This window comes from Ochotona curzoniae, unplaced genomic scaffold (assembly GCF_017591425.1).
Source record: "Ochotona curzoniae isolate NIBS_2020 unplaced genomic scaffold, NIBS_Ocur_1.0 patch406, whole genome shotgun sequence".
Classification (NCBI taxonomy): Eukaryota; Metazoa; Chordata; class Mammalia; order Lagomorpha; family Ochotonidae; genus Ochotona; species Ochotona curzoniae.
In genome coordinates this window covers 1-25,738 of record NW_024466980.1, presented here as the reverse complement: position 1 = coordinate 25,738, position 25,738 = coordinate 1, and the positions used below count along the sequence as shown (strand labels likewise).

Sequence of the window (25,738 nt, the reverse complement as noted above, 5' to 3'; positions counted from 1 at the left end):
TGATGCTAAGAACTGCTTATATGAATCGTTGCTGTGATGTTTAGATGTAGCTTTGAAAGGAGTATGGGAGAGGAAGGACATAACTTTAAACTAAAGAGGACCCAGCCAGCTTAAATCATTCTGTACACCTCATTTTCTGCATGCATGTGAGAACAAGTTCTGCAACTCAGACTTCATTCTCTCGTTCCCACTGCTACACTTGTGTTGCAGTTGTTTGAGTGAGCTCCTCCACTGGCCTTTTGGTTTCCTGCAGCTTGGCTTTACACAGAACTGGCAGGGCCAATAGGGACAAATGATAGTGTAGTGTTTTGGAAAGAGTGGGCACAGAGGGCACAGGGCCAAGGTGGCAGCGTTGCAGAGCCAGTTCCTTGCACACATGACCATGAGGGCAGGGCTGGATTCCACAAGGGCTGGCTCTCAGAAATTTTCACCAGTTTAGCTCAAGGTTCAAATTACAAGCGTCAGCTCAGCACTGTTTCCGGAGCAAGCACAACAGAAGTGGCCAGCAGGCAAGACTGCTGAGCCCACTGCACTGGGAAGATTGTGGCTGAAGTGGGCTGCTCCCAGTCACTTGTTCCTGGGATAGCTGGAAGAGCAACGTGGAGTCAGCTTTGAAGGTGAGGCCCCTTTGTGAAGTAGTAGATTTGTCAGGTGAACAAATCTGTAGATCTAATCTACTGTGTGAGCACTCTAGAGAACAAATTGTACTGCACATGGGATTTGTGAAAAGTGGGTACATTTTAACTAGTCTTGCCATAATGATTAAAATATAAGTTGAAGAACAGGTTAACTCTTCATCAGGATTCCAGTTTATGGTCTATAAATACCCCACAAGTACCATGAACCATAATATGTAGAACAAAACCAGTTTTACAGAAGATGGTCATTGCTTTGTGACATTTGCTGTTCTTAGATAAGTCAGATTGAAATGCTGATGTTAAATCATGCTCATGAAATGTAGGCAAGTCTGCTTAAGGAAAAGGACTAATGTCAACCTCAGAAATACATCTTTGACACATGCTCTGTAGAGGGCATTGATTTTGTCAAGAGTTCTGAAAGATTCTGAGAGACTTTAGCTCTGAACTAATAAATGAACAAGGGTCAATGTGGGTGCTGTCTGGAGACAAGTGGCTGAACAGAACACTTACCGCATGTGAACACTGCAAAACACTAACATAGTTAGGTCTACTCATGTTATCAGGTAGGCAGGTATGAGGGATCAAAACTTACATCCATAGATAAAGGAGCTTAATAAGGATAAGCATATAGAACAGATTTAGTGTTTATTTAAATAATTTGAAGGATAGATTTTATTCCACTTTAAAGTCACTAACACAAAACCCATGTTTTATTTCAGTGTTCTGTCTTATACTCTGCTTATATGTGCTGCGTATGAACTGCACTGTATCCTAAATGTCGCCTTTTCTTTCTCTCCACTATGTCTGTTGTGTTAATTTTTAGAGTTGTTTTCACCTTGCTGTGTCTTTCTGTTGTTGGACATTGAGAGTTTGTTTAGTGCTTATCCATGCTTATGTGGTTTTAAAAATTTTTAAATTGCCATTTCCTCCTTGCAACTATTTTCTTTGGATTAATTTCCACTTCTGCAATGTTGGTCAGTTTCTGACACTCACACACAAGGACATTGTCCACTGCCCAACGCTGTGTCAGGCTCAGTGAGTATTTGGGATTTTCTGAGAACTCTCCATTTTGGTGCCCTTTAGTGTTTTATTTACTGGATGCACATTTCATTGTCAGTTTCTGTGTAGACACTTAGAGTGTGGTTGTAGTCTCGACCTATCAGGAAATGCAGTGACGTTATACCCCATGGATTTGACATCCAATATCACTTTGCAACTTGTGTTCATGTAACTTCCTTGTGTGCTGTTTACACACAAAAGACAATACGAAAGCAGGAATATGAAACTTTCACCATTCTAAGACCCTAATGCACAATACATGACAGTCCAAAGTGTCTACAAACCACTGTCATGTCCAGGATATGTTATGCACTCCACATATGCATATTGATTAAAAGAATGGATTAACACTCTGTACCTTTGTAAAGTTGAAGGACTAGACCGACAGGTTAATGCAGACATTTCATATGTTCAGTCATTTGTCACACACATCTATTGTGCACTTGCTATGGTAAGCATTAATTATAGGAGAATCCATAAAATGGCCCTCTTGCCTCAGAAATGTGGTCTAGAAAAAGAGGCCTGCCTATAAGCCCATTTGAAAGCATCCTGCTACACATCAGAAATGCAGATCATATGTATCAGTCATGTAGAAAAGAAAGCATGCACCCAGTGTAACAAGGCTTGTAATTGAGACACACATCAACACGTATGGAAACATCACAAAGGGGTTATTTATTCTTCCTGAAATTAGAGATTACGGATAACAAGCTGTTGAGCTGAACTTTGAAGAATGAGTGGAATCTGAACGTAGAAAACTGGGCCAAAGTAGGGCATTCCAAGCCAGGAATAAAATGCTGGTAGGTCCTAGGGTTGCACTTTGTGTTGAATGAATAACCTGAGGACGTGTATCTGTGAGGGAGATGGTTTGGGGTCAGCCCCAGCAGAACAAGCACATTTCTGAAGTGAAACCTTCAGCTCAGCAGGTATAGCCAAGGCATATCACACCCTTGATTCTACCAAGTCTCCCCTCTCCTCACATCCTGAAGGAGATACAAGGGAGTATTAAGCACCTGCTGCCGAATGGCTAAGAGAAATCTGGGACAAGGATAGAAGACACATGCACTGAACAAATGCGGGGCATTCACCAGTACACTTATTAATATGCTACATGGCAGAACCTGAACCTGGATGTTTTTCCATAGACACAAGAGACTATGGGTTTCATTGCTGCAAATCCAACTCTTTGTAGACTATCTTAAAGAGAACTGGTCCTGAGGAGTTATGCTAAAAGACTCTGAAATCACAGAAGTCTTAAACTTGCAGCCAGTAAGAGTTGTTGGGTCAGAGCTTGTGTGTTCACTTCTAGTCAAAGACCGTGTTGCTGATTTGACAGGCTATTTTATTGTTTATCACAAACAGTGGAACTTCACACCATGAGGAAATGTGGTGCTTCTCAGCCAGGATGAGCTGGGAGGGACCTGAGTGAGATGTCCTGGGCAAAGACTCAGGAGAGCCTGGTTTTGTTCCAACTTGGACACTTCTATGTTTTTTCCCAATGAACCAGGAAAAAAGATCGGAGCGAAAGAAGCAACAGAATTTATTACCTGAGGAGAAGGACATTGGGGCATTTTTCCCTGACAGATGTTGCTCTAGCCTGTGCATGGAATGGTCCTGAGTTGTTTTTGTATCTTTCCATTATGAAAACAGAATAATGTTGCTTGATGTGACCTGCATTGTAAAAAGAAACGAAACATTATTCTTTGACTGCTGCATTTTCTTACTGGTATTGCAAAAGGCCTTAATATAGAGTAGGGAGCTATTTTTAGTGAGTGATTTGAGAAAGGCAGAATAGAGAGCAAGAAATACAGAAAATTGTGAATTTCTTCTACTTGACAATTCTCTGAGTCTACCAAGAAGCCATTCTGATTTGAAAATTAAATTTGTACATCATTTGCTGAAAAGACTGCTAGCCATTCTCATTGAATTATCTAGGTATTTTGTATAGAAAATCGGTTCTTTGGTTTTCTGGTACACTTCAAGAATCTTCATGGATTTGCATAACCTCATGCAGATACCACTGCATCACGAATCCATAGCCTCCTTGTACTTGTCAAAATCATGCCAATTTTGTAAGCAGTTTGTCATTCTCTGGAGATACAACCTGAGATGTTTTGTGATTTGTTTGAATGAGCAGATGTATACTCAGTAATCATCGATGCTTTCCTCTCTGCTTATCATTATAAATACTTTTAACTGTCTTGTCTAACCTCACTGCTCCTGTCTTATGTAACATCTAGTCCACTCTTACCCACATTTCACACACTTTTCCTGGACGTATTCTTACAGATCAGATGTAATGCATTTCAGTTTTATGAGTTTAAGCCTGGGTCCAGATAACTTCAACAGCTTTTTGGGGAGACCTTCTCTGGTCTGAAGGTAGAGTCAACAGAGTAAAAACCCTATCAATCACAAGCCCCAACATAAAATCAGCAACAATACACAATGTTATGATATTAATTGACATTCCAGCTTACTTGTGTGTGTCCCATTTTGACTGGAGGCTGGACAATGTGATTTACACACTGTTGGGTAACGTATTGTGTTGCAGTTGTCTGTCAGGTTGTATTTTGTCTCACACACAGCTAGTCATTGGAATCAGTAGAGTCAATTCAAAGCTTGCTTTTAGCTAGTTGTTGGGATTGATCTAGAACAAAGCCAATTTGGTATTATATTTTCTGCTGTAGCCGGTGGGCCAATAAACACTTGTCAACCTGTGTGAGTTGTAGGAATATTTGCTTCCTGTCCTTTCCAGTAACTCTTTGCTCTGGCCAAGGCAGTTTCTCCTTGTGCATGTTTGGGACACTGATCCTAGGGTCACTACTCAAATCTGCAGACATTCTTCCCCTCCTCTTCTCCTTCACCCTCTACCTCTCCTTCTCACCCAGTCCCTCTCCTCCCCACCCTCTTGGTCTCCCCTTCTCTCTGATTTATCACTGTATCTGAAGCTCCAACATGACCTCCTCCATTTCCAATCTCCATCCTGTGCTCCTTGGCATTGCATGATGCTGAATGTAGCCTGGAAAGCACATCCACAGTATCTGATCAATCCTAGGGAACAGCTTATCATTTCTCTGTTCTTATGTATCATAGCTCTGTGTGATCAGACATTTAATATTGTTGCCATAGCCGTTGTTCCAGGGGTGACCATAAATGCAGCTTGGTTACCTTACTTTGATAAGAAACACAAGAGTTTTCCATGTTATTCTAAAAGACCACATGACATGCATTTTTAGTCATCATGTGATAACTCAGTTTAACACACTGTACTGAGAAAACTTCCTTACTGCTTTCACTTGGCAATTTTCTCTACTGCAAATATCAGAATTGTGGTAACATAACCTCTTTCCACAATTTTTCATGGAGTTCAGTGTTAGGGACTGTTTGGATAATCTTTCTGTGATGCAATGAGTACAACATGTCAAGTTTTTACAAAATGTATTTTATCATTTTATGATACAGTTCCCTAGTCTATGGAATTCACAAGTGTTGTGAATTCTGTATCTGCCATGTTCTCCAGGTCTTCCTCAGTTAACTCTGAGTTTGGCAAGGGGAGTCTTCAGTAATATTTGTTGTACCTCTGTCTTTTCTTTTTCTCTTGGTCATTTTCCTTCAAGTTATCAGATTCTTCTCCTTGGGGCAGGTTTTTAGGCTCTGTCACCTACAGGTCTACAGTTCAATTTTGCTTATTGCAGTTGGTACACTGCTCTTTGTTTGAAGTCAGTTGTTCCACTACCTCGGGTGAGTTCCAGGTCTGGATTCACATGTTAGATTTCCACCATGGTGTCCCTAGCCCCAGCTCCTGGTTCACCACTCTCCAGCTCCTGTGATACTGTGCTGAGGCTGCACCATTGTCTGTACAAACTTTCTCCCACTTCTGATTGGAGTAGGTCCCAGGATTAGGGAGATGTGACATGTCCTCTATAGCTAGGTTGTTGGTGGTGCTACTCTTGCTTAAACCTGTTGGCTATTAGGTCTGAGGTTTACATGGACCTATTTTGACACATACACTGGAACGGTGGGTATCATTTTCTTCTGGGACCAGTGCAATATATTGAGTTTAGTAAGTTTGCTCCCAGCCCAGTGCATGTGCATCACACTCTTGTCCCTGCATTCTTACATTTTTGCCACACTGTGCAAAATGGCACCTGATGTGCTTCTAATAGAGTTCTTGATGTGCTGGCCACCCATATCTGGATGGACCTGCAAGATGCCATGTTATTGCAGTTCACTGAGCCAGAAATGAGTTCACTCCCAGCTCAATGTATGCTCAGTCCTTTCCCATAGCCTTTGCCTCCTTAAACAAAATGGTGCCCGATTTGCCTCTAGGGGGCAGACTGGGCTGTGAAATCCACCCTATTCTCACACTGCCAGTCTGGGATCTGCCACTCTGTCTCTGCTCCTACTGAAATCAAATGGACCAGCAGGACAAGCAGTTTTTTTTTTCTGGATTCACCTCCTGAGCTCCTGGTGAAAGTCCCTCCCACGCTGTTGCTGGTGGAGTTCTGGATGTCACTGCACTTCAGATAACCACTTTCTGAAAACTGCTGGGGATCAGTCACAGCAATGCCACAAGATTGGGTTCACTACTTTCCAGTGTCTGCCAGTCTCCAGGTACCCCTGTGCAGTTGTACTGTCTTCTCCTATTGGTCTCAATGTACCCTCTCTGTTTCACACTGGCTAATGTTTCATCATCTGTTAACATTGGCCTTCCCTATTTTGTCATGTTGATTCTCCTCAATAACTCCTAGATTACACATTTTTCTATAGAGTAGTAAGGGGAATTGCTGATCACAACTGAAATTTTAAAATGTTGCAATTATTCTTAGTTGCACTTGTTAAGCTTAGTAGGATAATGGCTTAATTCATTAAAAGCTGAGAGAGAGAGACCTAAAAACTCAGAAAAACAAAAACCACCCTGTGTTGACTGTGAGTCTTGTCTTCCCTGGGAGTTGGTGAGGATCTCAGTGAAGGGATACTAAAGAAAGTCCTGCCTATTAATGCAGAACTTGCTCTTCCAGGTTCTGAATCTTCTCCAATTCTTCTAATTTTTGCACGTTCCTCAGTTCTCTCTCTAGGACACGGACTCCTGCACAATGTTGACATTGCAGGGTGCACAGATGCTACAGATGCTGGAAACTTCCTTGAGGAAATGCCTTCCGGAATCCTTAAAGGTGACAACAGGAAGTTCCGGGGAGGATGAGAGAAAGAAGCATGCTTGGAAATAGAAAGGAGACGAACGTTTGTGCAATGTGTATTTTAAGTCACAGTTTATTCATGTTTCCACTCCTTTGGAAGTGGAAACATGATGTTTGTTATTGGTCCTTATTGTTCAGGTGGCTCTGTGAATGGATTGTCCAATATCCCATGAATAGTTGCAAAGGTACTGCACGAGCATAGGCATGTCTGAGTCTAACTGATGTCCTTTGTTCTGCACTGACTTAGCATATTCTTCCCTGACTCCCTTCCGAACAGCAATTAACACTTAAAATTAGCCCAGAGTTCTCCCATGTTGGCTAGGACTGTATATTCATATTTAGTTGTTTTCTCTAAAAGAACATTTGCTAGGTGAGAGCTTGGCCAGCAGGAATTTTAAGCGTAGATTCTGATCTGTGTTTGTAATTTTTCTTTAGCAATCAAAGGAACATGATTCTCTTTCTGGTGGCAGTCTTTATTAGATGTATATTATTTCATCATTGTTTCCATTAAACGCATCATATCAGCTAAGCTCATTCAGTTTCCTCATTCAGTATGAAATTTTAAAGAGTATATATATTTATGAAGCAAAGGGACACACCCTCTTGAAAGCAATAGAAACGGAGACAATCCTCTCAAATTTGTTGTGTGAGCCAGAAATCACCTTAATTCCCCAAACAGAAAGAGACATATAGAGAAAGAGAGCTATAGACCAATACTCCTGATGAACAGAGAGGCAAAAATCCTCCATGAAATGCTGGTCAACAGAATCCTAGAATACTTGAAACAGATCACTCACCTGCGCCAGGGATGTTTCAACACACAGAAGTCAATAAACCAGATACACCACAGCAACAAAACAAAGACCAAATCCCTGTGATCATCTCAATAGAGGCAAAGAAAGATTTCAGCAACATGCAGCTTCACTTCATGGTTTAAAATCCTTAAGCAGATGAGGCATAGCCAGAAATTCCACAACCCAATCAAACAATGTATGAAACGAGATCTGCATTCTAGAGAGACAGAGAGCTCTGCAGCTCTGTGTACAGCAGCACAATTCACAATAGCAAAGCTACGGAATCCGTACTGATGGCCATGAACTCAGGAGTGACAAGAAATTGTAGTATATCTACTCAGTGGAATGCTACTCAGCCATAAAGTGGAATGAAAACTTGCCATTTGCACCAAAATGGTTCCAGATGGAAATGATGGTGCTAGTAAAGTAAGCCAATCCGAAAGGGATAAATATCATATGTTATCTCTGATTTAAATCACCCAACCAGCAAAGTCTATATGCATATACAGGTAAACTAATATATATATATATATGTAAATATATGTATATATGTACATACACACACTTACATATTCATAATCATGATTATTACAGGGAAGACTAATATACTTCAAAGCAGTGATAGTATGCAGTATGTTTCTCTACTTTAAATACAAGAAAATTTCCAATGAAACTTACAAATATATCTCTACATCATACTATTTTCTCATTTCCTGTACTTATTATGTCATGATACACTTAAGTATTGTATCATTTAGCTTGGACTAAGGAACTATACTAATATATGAAAAAGTTGGCAAGAGGGAGAAATTGAGTGGGAAAGTGTGAAGGGGGTGGAATGAATTCCTCTACTTTTCACACAGTTAATAAAAGGAAAGTGACAGAGTTGAGTACCAAGACCCTAAATTTAAGACCTGAGTCTATGAAGTCATTGGAAGAAAATGTAAGGAAAACACTCAGGAACATTGGCATAGAGAATCTTCTTTGAAAAGATCCACCAACACAGGCAACAAAGCAAACCAAAACTACATAAATAGATCAGTCATTTGAGACAGTGCATTGACCAGATAAAACAAGATTTGGCACACTATATTTGCTGAAGTACTGCCATACACAGATCTTTCTTCCTTATTTTAAGTTTTTTAAAATTTTTATTGGAAAGTCAGCTATATAGAGAGGAGGAGAGGCAGAGAGGAAGATCTTCAGTTTGATGAGACACTTCCCAAGCGGCTACAATGGCTGGAGCTGAGCCAATCCAAAGCCAGGAGCCTGGAGCCTCATCTGGGTCTCCCACACAGGGTCCCAAAGCTTTTGGGCCATCCTGGACTGTTTCCCAGGTCACAAGAAGGGAGCTGGAATGGAAGTGGGGCTGCCTGGAATTAGAACCAGAGCCCATATGGGATTCTTGGCGTGCAAGGCAAGGACTTTAGCCACTATGCTATTGCGCTGGGCCTAACTTTCTATTCTTAAATGCTAGCTCCTGCATATAAGGGAGAACACGTGGTCTTTGTCTTTCTTGGTCTGACGTATTTCAATCAAAATGATGTCGACCAGTTAGGTCAGTTTAGATTATGGCTTCCTATTGAGGCATTAAAAAATAATTGACCAGTGAAACCGTTGAAAGTGTGTAGACAATGGGATGCCGGACTGTCTGACAGTGTCTGTATCAGTAATGTCGGGACACACTTAGAGAAGAGACTGGTGTAATTATGACTCCTAATGAAGGACTATAGTATTGTAGCAACGTGTGGAAAATCTGTCAAGGGGTGGGAGTTCGGGGTGGGAATCCCAAATAAAATAAATTTTAAAAAGTTGAAAATTAGTCTTTAGGTTTATCAGTATAGACACATATTCATAATATATCAAATAATCAAACATTATTTGTATTTTTTCTGTTTTTCATAACAGTTTATTAAATTTAGATTTTTAACTTTAAGATAATATTTTTAATGTTTTGCCACTTTCCTTTATATGCATATCCTATCTATTCACATATAAACTATTGTTTAAAACAACTGGGAAATTTTAATATGACAAATGAATGATTCATGACAATGATTATAACTTGAGGAAAGCTGAGTATATTATTTGTGTATATGGATGGCTATAGAAGAATCTGCAACAATATGTTTTAAAATCTTGTCATATTTTATACAAAAAATATTTGTCTTGTTCGATAAGACACTGCACTATCTTTTTCCAATACGCTGATCTCTCTACTTTCTTGGAGTTTGCAGGTTTTTGGGACTGTCTTCCACATCAATCATGGAAACCCATTCAACTTAAAGGTCCTGGTGGATAAGTGGCCTGATTTCAACACTGTGGTTGTCCGCCCCCAGGAGCAGGTACGTAGTGAGCTGCCCATACAGATGAGTTCTGTGCTCATACCTGCTGTGTGCCTGCCATGCCCCAAGCAGTGTGACTCCTATGGATGCAGAAATGAATCAGAGATGATGATTGAGTCTTGGTCTTCAAGAAGCTCACAGACTCAAGGTAAACATAAACAAAAAGATCAGTTACTGCTAGGACACAACAGTGTGCAAAGGCATGTATGTGAAGTTAAGAACCAATCCAAGTAAGAGAAAAATGGTTAATCTATGCAGATTGGAGACAGAGTTACAAGAGAAAGTTAGAGACACTGCCCTGTAGAAGTTTCATCCAAACTAGATTTTGCAGTTAAGATATGTATTTGCCAGGCTGATAAGGAAAAATAGACATTATAAGTGGAATAAACAGAAGAGCAAACATGAAGGCAGGCAACCTGACAATGAGCCAGGATGACTATAAAGACAGAAAGCATATTGTTATAATATCAACATATATTTTAAGGATTTCTTTAGTTTTATTGGAAAGACAAATGTACAGAGAAAAGGAGAGAGACAGAGAGAAAGATCTTCCATCTGCTGGTTGACTCAGTAAGTGGGCTGCAACAGCTGGAGCTGAAGCAGAGCTGGACCAGGATCCCAGAGCTTCTTCTGGGTCTGCCAGGTGGTACAGGGTTCCAAGGCTTTGGGCCATCCTCAACTGCTTAACTGCTCTCCCAGGCCACAAGCAGGGATCTTGATGGGAAGTGCAGCAGTCAGGACATGAACTGACACCCATATGGGATCCTGGTGCTTGCAAGGCTGGATTTAACCACTGAGCCATTGTGCCAGATCCTAGCGTTAGAATTTTCATATACAATTTGGGAAGGACTTAAAAATTTGTGCAAGTAAATTGCAGGAGGGGTGAGACTCAGCCAAAAAACCACCCTCTGAGGCAACTAGACAGCACACTCTGCAGAGAATCTCTGGAGACAAGTGTGATGGACGAGTCCATTTGTTGGACGTCAAGCATAGGCTTGTTAAGGGTGGGGCGGGGAAGACAAGCACAAGGCCAGACAACCAGCTTACAGGTCATGTGTTTCTCCAAGGGGCACAATGTAACCTGCCCCCATCCTGGAGCTGTTTCTCACAGAGAAGGAAAGAGAAGCTGAGGAGGAAGGTGCACCTGGGGCAACAGCCCAGAAGGGGCAGACAGGAGCTCTGGCCTGCTGGCAAACACTGCGGCCAAAGGTGGACAAGGGACCTGTAGGCATGCACCAGGATCGGGTGTCCTGCGGGCATCTGCCGAGGCCAAGGCCCCAGCCTGGACCTATGGCCCTTTGCATAGGGCAGGTAGGCCTAGACCCATCCAGGCACTGGGCTCACCCACACTAAATAGTTAATACAATTCAAAGATGAGTTAGTTGGAAAACACAAAATAAACAAACAAACAAACAAACAAACAAACAAAATGAAGTAGGGTAGAAGGCTGGAGCAAGATGACAGGCAAAAAAAAATTTTTGTGATCACAAGGTCATAGTCTCTACTTGTAGCACAGTAACTCACATATTGAGGGAAAGCATTTCAAGTACGCATCTGATAACGCATTAATGCCAAGAATATATGAGGAACTCATCTCAATGATATGAAAACAACCATCACCTGACACTGAAATGGCAAACTACCTAAATAAACATTTTCCCATAAAGACACAGCCAAGGCAACAGCACTATGGAAAAAAAGTTTTGAGCATTTGTGGAGATGTTGGATGAAGACACAAAATTTCAGAGACATAAATTCAAGAGATTTATTTTATTACACAGTTATTCTGATTCAGAATAACACATAATCTTCTTGAAAAAAAATGCTATGAGTATCTATACAAAATGTTCTTACCACAAAAACATCTTGTCTGAAGTAAATATGTATGAATTAGATTTAGTCATTCCACAATGTACAAATACAAAGATACTACAAGGAAAGGGAATTAAAAGATGATTGGTGTAAAAATTGGTGAAGTCCATTAAGAGTTTCATATGATTATTTTTATGGAAGACAGTAGCAATTTTCTTGTAATGCATTGCCTGGAGTCAGAAAGTTATGGTCAATTTCCTGCCTGTTTAGGGGATTAAAGGGAGCGAATTCAATGGCTTAAATCCAAGTTTGCAGGTGGATTCGTCAGCGCCTGTGTGGGCTGTCACACAGGGCCAGCCACAGGATTCATGAGCTAACTTTGTTCAGTGGGCACACCATTCTCTCTAACATTGATGGGTAGACTGGGTGTTAACACTGCAGGATCAACGCCAGTAATTGTGTATGAATTTCATAGTAGAGAGCCAGCATTGGGGCAATTAGAATCTGTGATTTGAGGCTGTTTATTATATGTATATAGTTCATGGGGCTTTTAGGGCACCAATGTCATTTGCTTTTGAAGATTTGCATATTCATTTGAGTGGAAGTTGTATAGCGTGTGAGAGGAATGAAGGACGGAAGAAAGGAAGGAAGGAAGGAAGCAAGGAAGAAAAGAATGATAGGAAGGAAGGAAGCAAGAAAGCAAGCAAGATAGATAGATAGATACATAGATAGATAGATATCCCTTTGGCTGGTTCATACCCCAGTTGCCAGGACTGAGCCAGGCTGAAGTCAGGAGTTGGGAGCTTGGTCTGGATCACTTGGTCCATCCTTTGTTTTTTCTGGTCTACTAACAGGGAGCTGGATCTAACGTTTTGAAATATCTTCATACTTCAAGATAGCATGGTGTTGTACACATGGCATACCAGTGTAGCAGGCAACAGCATAAATCTTGATGTCACAATACCTGGCTGTTAAATATTTTTAATTCATTTACCTGAGAGGCAGAGAAGAAGAAGAGAAAGAAATAGAGAAAGAGAGACAGAGAGAGAGAGAAAATTGAGAGGGGAATAGAGAGAAAAAGGAGAAATGAGACAGAAATCTCCCATCTGCCATTCACTGTCTAAAAAGCCACATGAACAGGGGCTGTACCAAGCAGAAGTTGGAGCCAGAAACTGAATCCTGGTCCCTACACCAATGGCAGAAATCAGGGTACGTGAGACATCCTCAGTGCCGTCCAGAGCCTCAAGCACCCAGGTATCCCTGATACGGGATGCAGGTGTTCCCAAGAGTATTAGCCCCAGTAATCAAAGCCATCCCGGAGCCACTTTAATACAGTCATGTTCATTGTTGGCATGTTCTGCAAATATTTTAGCTGCAATGTAGCTTTTCTGTAACAGAACATTTCCTTGTTCAATTGCCTTTCCTCTTCCCTTAAGGATGTCTGAGAAATCAAGGAACTATCTTGAAATGATTGTGTTTGTTTTTTGAAATTTTAATGTGACACAGAGGTAGAGAACAGTATTGCTCTGAAATTTTATAAGTGCTTTAATCTTTGTTCTTGATTTCCTTGACTCAGAAACAATTATAACAGACAAATTAAAACACCAATCCCATTTATTGCTTCAAACAATATTGTAGAATGATAATATAAAAGGAAAAGAGCACTGTGTGATGAACCTGAAGAAGGCTCATTGTTGTTTTCTGATAACAGAATATGACAGACGACCTCGATCACTACACCAATACTTACCACATCTATTCCCGGGACCCAAACACCTGTCAAGCTTTCCTTGATTCTCCAGGAGTCATCAACTGGAAACAGCACTTGCAGATTCAAAGTAAGCCAGAGAAATGGGATGCGTGAGGTCTCCTTTCTGTTTCTCAGTCAAGTCTACATATATGACTCAGATCGCCTTCCTCCAAGCACCAGACCCCTTAGCTTGTTGCTTTCTAACTCCATTATTCCTGTATCCACCGATGTGGAAAGCATATCAAGGCCTAGGGAGAATGGATTTCATATAGAGAACTACATTGTAATTCTTACTACTGAGGACTTAAGCACATTTTTCAGATGTATCCAGGACCCTTAGGATGATGGGATGTTAGGGCAGGCTCATGAAGAGGAATTCATTGTGCCATAGAGCACTTCTCAGGTCGCTTAAGACAACTGTCTTGGTTATGAGTGCAAACTCTGAAATCAGAGTCCTAAGAATAATAGCCAACTGTCAGTTGCTTTGTGATTTTAACCAACCAAATTACCCTGAGAATGTTCTAGAAGACAAGACACGGAAAAGACTATTTAAAAATGTGGAATAAGGAAAAGCTAGAACAATAGCTGGAGGTGTCACTTAACTTCTACTTCATGGCAAACTTCATGTTCTATGGACTAAACCATTTGGATTGGGTCTTGCAAGATGGTTCTTCTTCTGGTCTTACATGGATTTATTAGCTGGTGAAATTTGTTGATGGATTGGCTATGAATGGAATGACTGTGGAGGACAATCCAATATGGGGCTGTGATGACACCATAACAGTACACGTGTCTCCACCCGGCTAGCCTAGACACATTTCAATGGCCATTGTCAAGGCCACCAGTAGCAATGCGTTTTTGTAAAGACTTTTTTCTGCAAACAAACAAAATAGATAAATAAATAAAATGAGATAATAATTTTAAAAACTAAAAAGCCCCATCCTGGTTTCCTCATTGTCATCCCAGTGGCTCAGGTTTTCTGATTCCATTTCCCAGCAACTCCTACTCCTCTGCAGAACTTCCTATCATGTGTTTTCATCATTACTTATCTCCTTTTATTGCTCTAGGCTCACAGAACCGTCTGAACGACGTGATACAAAACTTCTCAGCCGTTAAATCTTTCAAAATCAAACGCTCAGAAAGCTTTCTGTATATGACACCTAAGACTGTTGAGAAACTCATCCCTTCCCTGCTGGACGTCAAGAATTTACCACCCACTGGTGGCAAGCCCAAGGCCATGTGAGTTGGTTAAAGCACATCTCCTGTTTCTGAAGTAGCTTCCCAATTTCTCCCCTGCTTTCTTTCTGACTTCCCACATCAATGCTCTCCCAACACTCAGGATCATCCTTGAAAAACTCCAACACCAACTGTGCTCCTCTCTGCTTAAAAAATTCTATTGTTTTCCATTTCATCTGGAATATTTAGAACCTGTCTACCACTTGCACCTTTGTAACCTTCCTGTTTCTTCTCTCCAACAATGCTTGTATGATATTGATCTTTCTTTGCTCTATCGTCACAGACCTATCCATCTAGGAGCTCTTTGCCTTTGCTATTTCCTGACTTTGTACTCTGTCTCACAAGATAAAAGAAGTCAGAACGAATATTACATCCTCATCCTCATGGACTTTCTTTCTGGGCTTTCCATAGCAACCATGAGAAGTTCAAGCTCACATCTCTGGATGTTGCCCATGCTTCCTTGGTGAATAAATTCTGGTATTACGGTGGGAATGAGAGGAGCCAGAGATTTATTGAACGCTGCATCCGGACCTTCCCAACCAGTGGTCTGCTGGGGCCAGATGGCACCCTTGTGTCCTGGGACCTGATGGACCAGACTGGAGAAACACGAATGGCAGGCACCCTACCTGAGTACCGGGGTCTGGGCCTTGTCTCCCACACTGTCCATGCCCAGGCTGTTGCCATGGAAAAACTTGGCTTTCCTGTCTATTCTCACACAGACAAGGACAACATAGCTATGCAAAAAATGGGTGACACTCTGCACCACATCCTCATGCCCTGTAACTGGAACCAGTGGATCTGCATGCCGGTGTGAAGCCAGGCCTGGACTCATGAGCTGAGAATAAGTAGGGATCCATCTACAGTAGTGGATAAACAGAGGAATGAATGAATAAATCATTGTAAGCTGAAATGGTGCGAGCTCATTGGACTACCATGAATATGTGAGTGGTCAACATAACTGCGATGGACTTCCTAGCTCCCTTGACACAAAGCAGGCCAAGGTCCTGGTACATGGTTCCACATGTTTTAGCTTCTCACATTTTCAGAATTTTTGCATCACTTCCTACTCAGCTGCATATTGCTCCAACGTGCTTCTCCAGGAGTGCTGAATGCATGGTTTGGGAGACTTTGCCACCCATGATGAGTAACGGGAGGTGCTACTTTCTGGGCATTATCACTCCTCTCTCTGCGACTGATCCTTTATTGATCAGCACATCAGTACTATTGTTAGGTCTTTAGAATCTCATCTAATTATGGTGTGATAGATACACTCAATAAGCTATGCATAGCACACAAGCAAGATTAGATCAAACACAAAGTATGTGATATAACAAAGAGAATTATCAAAAAGAAAACCTTGTATTAGCCTATCCTCTCTCACCTCTCATTCTAAAGAAAATAATCAAGTGTTGTCTTCAAACCCTGAGATTCCTGGAACTGCTGCCACTACCAAATAATATATTTTCTGCTTGCACAGATTTCAGCTAAGTGATTTGTGATGGGAAGAACATGGGGTGAATGTACATAGAAGGGTAAGTGGGATCACTCAAGCTCAGAGAGGCAGGTGTGCGTTCACCTGAGATGAGGGAGTGTTTGAAGAGGAGGAGGATACACCAAGGACACCTACAGCTACACTTGACCTTGAACACATTATTTTAAGATAATGTGTTAGGCAGGACTGAAGTGCAGTGTTTTCACCTGAAGTTAGCATTTGAAGCACTTGCCATCTACAAAGAGAATTTTTACTGAAAATGATCACCTGAATTAAGGAATTGTTCTCTTCTGGCCCACCTGAGATGAACTGGAGATGAACCATTCCAACCAAGGATACCACCAGTATCAAAAAGTTTCTAATATTTTAATTTCACAGGCACCCAAAATATTTGAGGTTCAGTTTAGTTCAGGATATCTCAACTTCCGCACCATGGATGTTGTCAACTATGTAATTCTTTGTTGCAAGATTATTCTGTACATTTTAGATTCATAACACAATCTGGCCATTATCCCAGATGCCAGAAGCACCATTTTTCTGTTTGGGTAACTGAAAATGTCTCCCTGGACCTGAGGCATGTATGCATTGATGCTCGTGACAACCACGGTAGGTGTAGGAAGGGCTAGGCTTGGTCTCTGCCCCTACTGAGTCATGTGTGAGCTCTTTTGTGGTTTTGACCATGCTTGTCTGGGCTGTAACACCCACCAGCAGCAAAAACCAGAATAGGTTGAAGGCCAATCAGGAAAGGCCACAGTCATTGCTAGGGTCCACTCTTGGGCATGAGATCTTGCACTAAGAGAGGTTCTGATGAAGGAACTTGGGTAACTCTTCTGTCTTAACACGGTCACTGCAGGTGAGCACAAGAACCACAGTGAGGAACAACCCAGGACAGGCCAGGAAATGGTACCCACAGGCATACATTTAGTGAAAGTTGGGAATAAACCATGCTGAACCAGTTCACATCACTCACTGGTGAATCCAAGCACAAGAATAGAATGTGGGTTGAGTTGGGTTGGGTCACAACACATGGCAGTTCACATGAATGACAGAACAAGGAGCTGGCATAACTGGGCGAGGTTGGTAGCCTGCACCAGCATGAGTTGGAGCTGTGGTTGGGGTGGGTCTGGCCAGGCTACATCCAATGAGAAATGCCACGTTGAGGCAGGCCCTACAAAACTTGGCCACAGCAATCAACCAGCGCGTATGAGACCCGGGGGACAGGGGGAATGCTAGTAGGGAAGATGCATGGGGCTCCATTGCTGGACTACCACTCCCTTGGAAAATGTGAGTTTGGATGGGGGCAGACCAGGCCTGGCAGGGTTACAACACCTACTGGCCTCATGTGAGCTGGATCAGGGGAAAGCCAGGCTGAGTTGAGTGTTCCTACTGGTGCATGCATAAATCAGAATGGGTGTGGGTTGGTTGGGCTTTGCTGCAGCATCATGTGGTAGATGCTGGCAGGAGAGCAAATTCTGTCAAGTTAAACTGCAGGAACACCTCAAGAGTGCAGGATCCATGAGTGGGACTGGGTCCAATAGAAAACAGTGAGCACCTCCCTCTTGGGTTGCTACTTCAATTTGTGAGAGTGAGAACCAGGAGTTGGGTATGTATGGCTAGACAGAGAGTGGCACCCACCAGTGCTTGTGTGAGCTGGATAGTGGGTCTGGTTGGGTTGAACTAGGATTCAAGGCCCATTGAATTGTGTGAGAGCTTAATGGAATGTGGGATGGACTAGATTAGTCTGATGTACATACTGGCAAGCATGGAAACCATGGCAGGGGTGTGCCTGGTGTGGATTATTTCAGGTTGGTCCAACTAGCCTACAGTTTCTGCTGGTGTATGTGAAGGCTGAGTGTGTGGTGGGCAGGATCGGGCTGCGACACTCATTGGTTTGTGTAGAAGATGGGGCTGGAGGCAGAACTGACCCAGCAATTGCAACCACCAGCATATGCATAAGCTGATTGGGGTGACAGACTATGCTGGACCCTGTATTGGCAAGCACACATAAGATCAGGTCTGGAATCACCTCAGATGAAATTTCTATGGGGATTCCCCCCAGCTGTATTTCTGGATTCAAAACCCCAACCATGGAAAGAATTGCATGTTCCATAGTTCTGACTGTGGAGTGCATGTGTCAGAGCTGGGCCTCCTCAGTAGCTTAAATGGAGCAGTTGAGGGTATGTCCAGGTGCACATGGAGGATATGGCAGTACATTGGAGCCTGCAGAGGACACCTGGTACCACAACAGAGGACAGAGGACAGAACAAATCAATCAACTACCCCAGCCAAGTGTTGGCAGTGAATATCTGGGCAAACAGAGACTCTAGGTTGGACTGTGTGAACCAGTGGGTTCTGGAGAGATTTCATCATGCTTGGAGTGATGAGATTGGCAGCAATTCAGAACTGTTGAACTATTGAAACCTCTTGAGCAGGACACTCAGAGCATGCCCCACAATCAGAGATCGTGGGGCGGTTGGGAGGCTGGTTGTGGCTTCTCCCGTTATACCCTCCTTCCTCCAGATACAGGAAGGAAAAAAAGAGAATGTGGAAATGGTGATCTCATCCACCTTCCTGTAGCCCTTGAACCTTATGTAAAAATCATAAAAAATAAAAATAACTATAAAAAAGAAATAGAGATAAAATTCTCTGGAGGCAACCTCACCTCTGGTGAGAAACACTTGTTTAGAACACACATCAGAATCACTGGGAAGGCTTGGCATGACACATGTGGAACCTTATCCCTAGTTTCTCTGACACAGTAGACTTAGGTAACAGCCCCAGAATATACATTTCCAATGAATTTCACCACTAATTCTGGTCTTGTGTTTCCCAAAATCCCTCTTGGGAGAATCCTTCATATCAGTCCTCACCAGTTCCATCTACATCCGACATTCACCAAGTTGTTTGAGAACCCAGCACAAGAAACATCTATTTACTCTGCCTTTTTTTTTGAAAATGTGTGTCTCATTTGTATTCCTTGTATTTTAACTAGGCATGTTCTCCACTTGAAGAAAGACTTCCACTAATTTTTTGGTTGGACATGTAAAGCAGCAGTTGATTCAGCATTTAGAACTTCTACATTTAAAACAACTGCATTGTCAGTTGTAGCAGAATAAGACTGCTGCCTTGCAATGCCAGCATCTTATATGGCTTGTGTCCTGGGTGCTTCATTTCCAACCCATCTCCCTGTTAATTAGCCTGGGAAAAGCTGCAGAAGACGGTCAAAATGCTTGGGCACCTGACACCCACTTGGGAGATGCACCTGAAGCTCCTAGCTCCTGGCTTAGACTTATTCCATCCCTAACTACTGTGACCATTTGAGGAGTGAACCAGCAGATGTCTGATTCTCTCTCTCTCTCTCTCTCTCTCTCTCTCTCTCTCTCTCTCTCTCCCTCTGTCTCTCTCTCTCCCTCCTCTCTATAACCTTTCATCTAACCAAAATATTTGAAAGCATTTGCATTGCAGCAAAAAAAAAGGATTGTTAAGAAGTAGATGGATACTGCAGTTTCTTAGCACTCAAAACAACAGGCTATTGTGTCTGTGGTAAGTACAGGCTAACACTCTCTTGTACCCTCTAACAAGAAATTTTTGTGAATATCAATAAAGAGGAGTCTGGACTGTCAACAGAGAGAGGGGTTTCATGTTTAGGGGAGGAGGCTATACCTGTAATACCAGCTTGAAATAGAAATCATGTGACATTCATGAAATTGAGAAGATATAACCAAAAGCACAAAATGGGATGATAATTCACTTAGTAATTCAGCTGGCTTCAAACAGGCTTCAAAGTGATCTCACCTTTACAGACATTCCAAAAAAAGATATTTACTATACTTATAATTATTTTTGTTTTTTCTTACAATAAATTTATTTTATTTTTGATGTTTACATAATTAAGAAGGATGCATGCCTTTGTGGACCACTGTTTCAGGTGGGAGGGTCAAGGAATTAAGGAAAGTGGATGAGACAAATGCCTCCAATCTCCTTTTTTTTTTTCTTCCTGCATCTGGAGAAAGTAGAGAGAGAATGGAAAAGAATTACTCCCCACAGTCCAACTGTGTCAGTATCCAGAAATGGGAGACGGCCACTTGATGTCATCCCATGTTCCCATGGTGGAGCATGTTCCAAGGATACTGCTTAAGTGGTTTTGATAGTTCTGAGATGCTGTTGATTTCATTGCTCCAAGGTTGAGGAAATCCTTCCAAAGTCCATTGGCTGATACAGTCCACCTTAGAGTCTCCACTTGCCCAGATACTCGCTTGTTAAAGCTTGTCCGAAAGAACTGTTCTAGTTCTGCCCTTCATGGTAATAGATGTCCTCAGCAGGCTTCAATGAACTGGTTGTCATCCACCCATGTGCATCCAAGCATGCCTACATTTAAATTCTTACATCATTTCATTTGTGAAACTGCGGATGTATAGTGAGCTTTTATTATGAAATGGTTGATTTCATTATCAAATGCCATCTTTAAACAAATCAAACCTATACACTTATTGAATATATTACATATCAATCCACATATATGTTTTCTGCAGGTGGTATTATTTATTATTACTGGAGTAGTGAATGATTGATGGAATGAAAACTAACCTGTAGAGTACTACCATACCACAAAATATAGGGCTGTTAATCCAATAAGCCCATGCAAGCTTCCTGGACTCTGAGGTCTTCAATAGTGTTCCTTGGGTGACACAGGTTAGACATCTCCTAACCACAGGTGAAACACACAAGTTGGTGAAAAAGGATGGACTGTAGCCTTGCTTTTATGTTCTTCAAAATTGTTTTACTTTTAAGTCATTTAAAGATTGTGATTTTTTTTTATTGGACACACACACACACACACACACACACACACACACAACAAGCTCCTGATCCAGTGGCACACTTCTTTGGTGGCTATGATGGCCAGGAATCGGTAAGTCAAAATCATGAACCAGAAGCTCAATCTAGGTATCCCATATAGATGACAGGAACCCAAAGACTTGAGCTGTCTCTACTGCCTCCCAAGGACCATATTAATAGGAAGCTGGAGTCAAGAGCTGGAACCTCATATCATCCCCAGATACACTAATGTGCAGTGTTGATGCTGGTGTTGTTAATTGCTAGGTAAGATACCTCCTTTAAACACCATTCTTAATGGTATATGAATAATTTCATAGCTTCAAAGAGAGAGTAATATTTTTTTCATTCACTTGACTGTGAGTTATATTCATTTCTGAGTTTTCCTGCTTAATCACAGAAGTCCATAGCTTCTGTTATGGTTGATTAATTCTTTGATTTTAGAGTTTTCAAATGCAAAACTATAAATATGGATGCCTCAATGAAATTCATAATATTTCATCAAAGAGGAAACTTTGCAAACCTTAAAGATATGTATAATTATATGCACTTAAAGTTTAGAGATGTATGTGGCTTTTGTACTTTTGTGTGACTCCCAGAAGTTTAAAAATGCCTTGTTAACTAGATGATCAAATTAATATCACTAATAATGGGACATAGAGTGAATCTCTACATTTTTTTACTGTGAGATGTCCCTGGGCGGCCTTTCGCCATTTGGTGCCAGGCTCCGCCTGCTGGCCACCCGGCCGGGGAGCTCTAGGGTTTTGGTTCTTTGAGTTGCTGCTTAGTTAGCTCCACGTTGAACCCATTGTGCTTCTAGGACGTGAAGCATTTGTAGATTCCCATTGGCAGTAACTCTTCCTTTGTAAAACTTGCAATCACTGAACAATGCTGATCACCAAATACCAGTCCATGCAGAAGCTATGGCTTGGGGCTTGTCCTGCAGAATTATATCATGTTACCTGACATGATGATGGATCAGGAGAAGGGTCACATTAAGCAAGCCATTACATTAACTAGCACTCAAGAACCATAACCAGGGGTAAATTCTGTGAGGGATGTGTGGGCCACATCCTGTGAAAATTCTAGCCCCACTGGTTATCTCAAGAGTTGGGGTGGTGATGGACTAAGCTAGGTGTGACCAAGGAGCCTGCCATCAATCACAGGTAAAGGAACCTCCAGTAGTCTGGACTGGTCAAGGCAGCAGCACCCGATTGTGCATCCTGATTAATTGATCAGGATGATACTTTGCTGGCTCTATCTTCAGACCAGAGATGGTCTCCCCAAGAAGCCGTTGAACTTATCTGGACAATAAGATGCTGGACTCTATGCTTAGTATGTGCTTGCAATGAAAGAATCTCAGCTGAACTTGAACTGTGGTAATGCAACAAGGTGGGGGAATCCACCATGGGGGAAGGGTTTGGGGAGGGGTGAGGGATCACTCAGTGCCTATAAAACTGTGTCACATAATGCAATGTAATTAATAAAAAAAATTAAGTAAAAAAATTTCCCCACAAAAAAACTCAGATACTTTAAAAATCTGCTTTTAAATAAAAAATTAGGACATTGGAAAAGGAATGCATGAAGAGTTTTGCTCATACAAAAGTCCATTATAATATGGATAAATTATGCATTACAACATAATATCCTACCCATATTGTAGAGCTGGGAACACTGAAAACAAGTTATTGCTATTATCAAATCGTAATAATAAGTTTCAATTGATGTGCAAGTCTTTCCTGTTTATTACTCTGTTATCTAAAGGAAAATGGATGTCCACTAAAATTTTTCCAAATCAGAGGGGAAAAAATGTAAAATTAGGACTAGCAAGAGGATTTCTAACTACTTGTTGTTGAACTACTCACAAAATTGTCCTTGTTTAATGAGAGGAATGAGTGGGAGTTTTGCTGTGGTGGAGAATTCTGTTTGACACTTGCAGTTTGTGCATCTGTGTGTTTTTTTCTAAATGTTAGGTTAGCTTTCTCAAAACAGTCCGCATGTCTGCAGATGCCATCATTCTTTGATCATCCCAAATGTCAACAAGCAAAACACACTCACATCGTCCAGCAATGTTGCCATGACCTTTGCTCTTGACAGGTGCAATTTTGTTTTGACCCTTCTACTTTCACTGCACCTCTTTGAAGCTAGGAATCTGATTGTGCTTGGTCTTTAGGACTGCACTGGTAAAGGCTTGTTTCATCTCTTCCCACACGTTCTAGCTTAAGATTTTATTTATCATGTCCATCCTTATCTACCTCATGAACAAACTTCCTTTCCGTATGTCAAATTGTTCTTAGTTTCAATTTTTTTCTGAATACATAAGTTCAACATAGTCTTGGTTGAATTTATATCTGGGCATTTGATTCACTTAGATGCTGCTGTAAGTGGTTTAATATCCTTTTCAGGTTCTTTATTACCAATGGATAGAAATAAAATGAATGCTTTAGGTGATGGTTTTTATTCCTGTCGCTCTGCTGAGTGTATTGATTAGCAAATATGTTTCATGCGATACTTACAATTTTTTGCTTTTACGATTGCATCATTGTAAATAGTGACCATTCCTTTGCATTTTGAATGTCTCTTACTTATTTCTTCCTCCTGCCTAGTTTCTCTAGAAAGAATCTTGTACTATCTTGATAGACACAGTAAAACCAGGAATACTTGACTTATGGCTGAGTTTCAGCCTTTTACTTTAGAGCAGAAGACAAGATAATTTGATCTTTGCTTTTTAAATATTAAATTTATTGTTTTCTATGATAGTTTTATAAACATGGCAGTTCCTCTCTTTCCCACCCCACACTCCCTCCATAATATTCCTGCCCCTGAATATGTCCCTGTGTTTTAACACTAGTATGGTCCCTTAGTACAAGTTACAAGTTTAACTTTCTGATATTTAAGCAGATCATAACATCGTAAGTATAGACAGAGACAGAAAACCTAGAATGAAATACAAAGGTATCTTTATGGTTCACTGGGAGTTCGACACTCATTCAGGAGTAGAGTTCCATACTGTATGGTACCTTTTTTTTTGCATAAGTAACATTAAAAACTTTACCACCTAAATTTTTGTTAGTACTCCTTTCTGTGAAAATCACATTTACGTTTTCAACCAACTTTGTACAAATTGCTAACAATATTTAGAGCATTTAGTTGCACATTTTATAAATAAGAGTTATTTTTAGTTAATTGTGGTTATGAATTGCATTAATTTACATTTTAAACTATATATAAATTTTTGAAAATATATTCTGAGTATAATCTTTTAGAAAGACAACAAGAAAGAGGGTGGTGAATGAGGAATGCGAACAGGAGGGAGGGTTGGATGGAAAGTATCACTATGTCTATAGAACTGTATTATGACATACATAAAGTTTATTCACTTCATAGAAATGTAATTTTGTAAAGTGTTACAAAATGCTATAAATTCAGTGGTATTGGGTGCTCTTTCAAGCACAGTAATTGCCTGTGATAAGGTAAGCACAACTGTGTGATCCAGGCAGACAGGAGTTGGCAAACACTGCAATCCATCCCTTGTTTTGAAGGCTTTTCTGCATTCATCTCATTTCTACTATCTTCTATACATTGTTGGAGAGGCCTTGATTTTAGATTAGGGAATGTCTTGCATTGTTAGTTTTCTGAGTGCTTGTCAAGAAACAATGCAAAACTCTAGTAAGTGCTTATCCTGGATTAATAAGATGAACCTTTTTTCCTTCATCATATTTGACTTATTATGTTGATTGTTTTCTCCTACTGAAGGGCCTTTACATACTTGGTGTAAATTCTCTATATTCTTGGTTTACACATCAGCCAGTGTGTCAAAGGGTTTGATTAATGAATAGTTTTCAAAGGCTTAGTTAGGATGTCTAACTTTTGTTATAGCTAATTTTGTCATTGAGGAATAAGTTAGGAAGTATTTACTAAATTTAATCCAATGAAAAAAGTTTATATTTACACACATATGCACAAGACCTTCAATTTGCACATAATTAAATTTGTATTATTTGTTATCACCAAACAGTGGAGACAAAATAAATATTACTCAGCTGGGGTACTTAACAATCTATAAAGTTTACATGAAGAAAGGTACTAATTCCAATGAGTATAACAGTATGGACGGACCTCAGATATCATATGCTGAGCAAAATGTGTCAGAATCAGATGGTGTGCTATAGAATTCTGATTCAGAACAATCTTACAATGACAAAATTATATGGATAAAAGGCATTTCATGTTTTTCTGTGGCATTGAATGAGATAAGATATTGGTAACAAACACATTTAAGGACATTAACTACTGGTGATTATAATAATAATAACATGAAAATATGTTTGACCAAATTTTAAGAAACTACACACTAAAAATATGCATATTAGTGTTGGTAAGCTACATGTTAATTACAATAAAAAAAAACAAGGAACAATATAAATAACAAGCATATGATTGTATACTTGATACACATAGTGTAGTCCAACAGGTTGTTTAATTGCTTCATTTCAGGGAAAGTGGTGTGAGGAACTGGAGACTCCCTCTTGGGAGATATCCCAGAAAGTTCAGCATCTCTCCAATTCCCTACTGGTT

The 25,738-nt window shown here is 40.7% G+C and overlaps 1 protein-coding gene across 1 annotated transcript; it reads left to right on the top strand.

The window, feature by feature from the left end:
- Positions 1-454: 454 nt before the first annotated feature.
- Positions 455-15,738, top strand: LOC121167640 (glycine N-acyltransferase-like). The gene is made up of 6 exons (XM_040997173.1): positions 455-617; positions 6,764-6,871; positions 9,927-10,034; positions 13,558-13,684; positions 14,664-14,835; positions 15,244-15,738. The coding sequence occupies exons 2-6, from the start codon at positions 6,794-6,796 to the stop codon at positions 15,644-15,646; spliced, it is 888 nt and encodes a 295-aa protein (XP_040853107.1). The 5' UTR covers positions 455-617; positions 6,764-6,793; the 3' UTR covers positions 15,647-15,738.
- Positions 15,739-25,738: the final 10,000 nt, after the last annotated feature.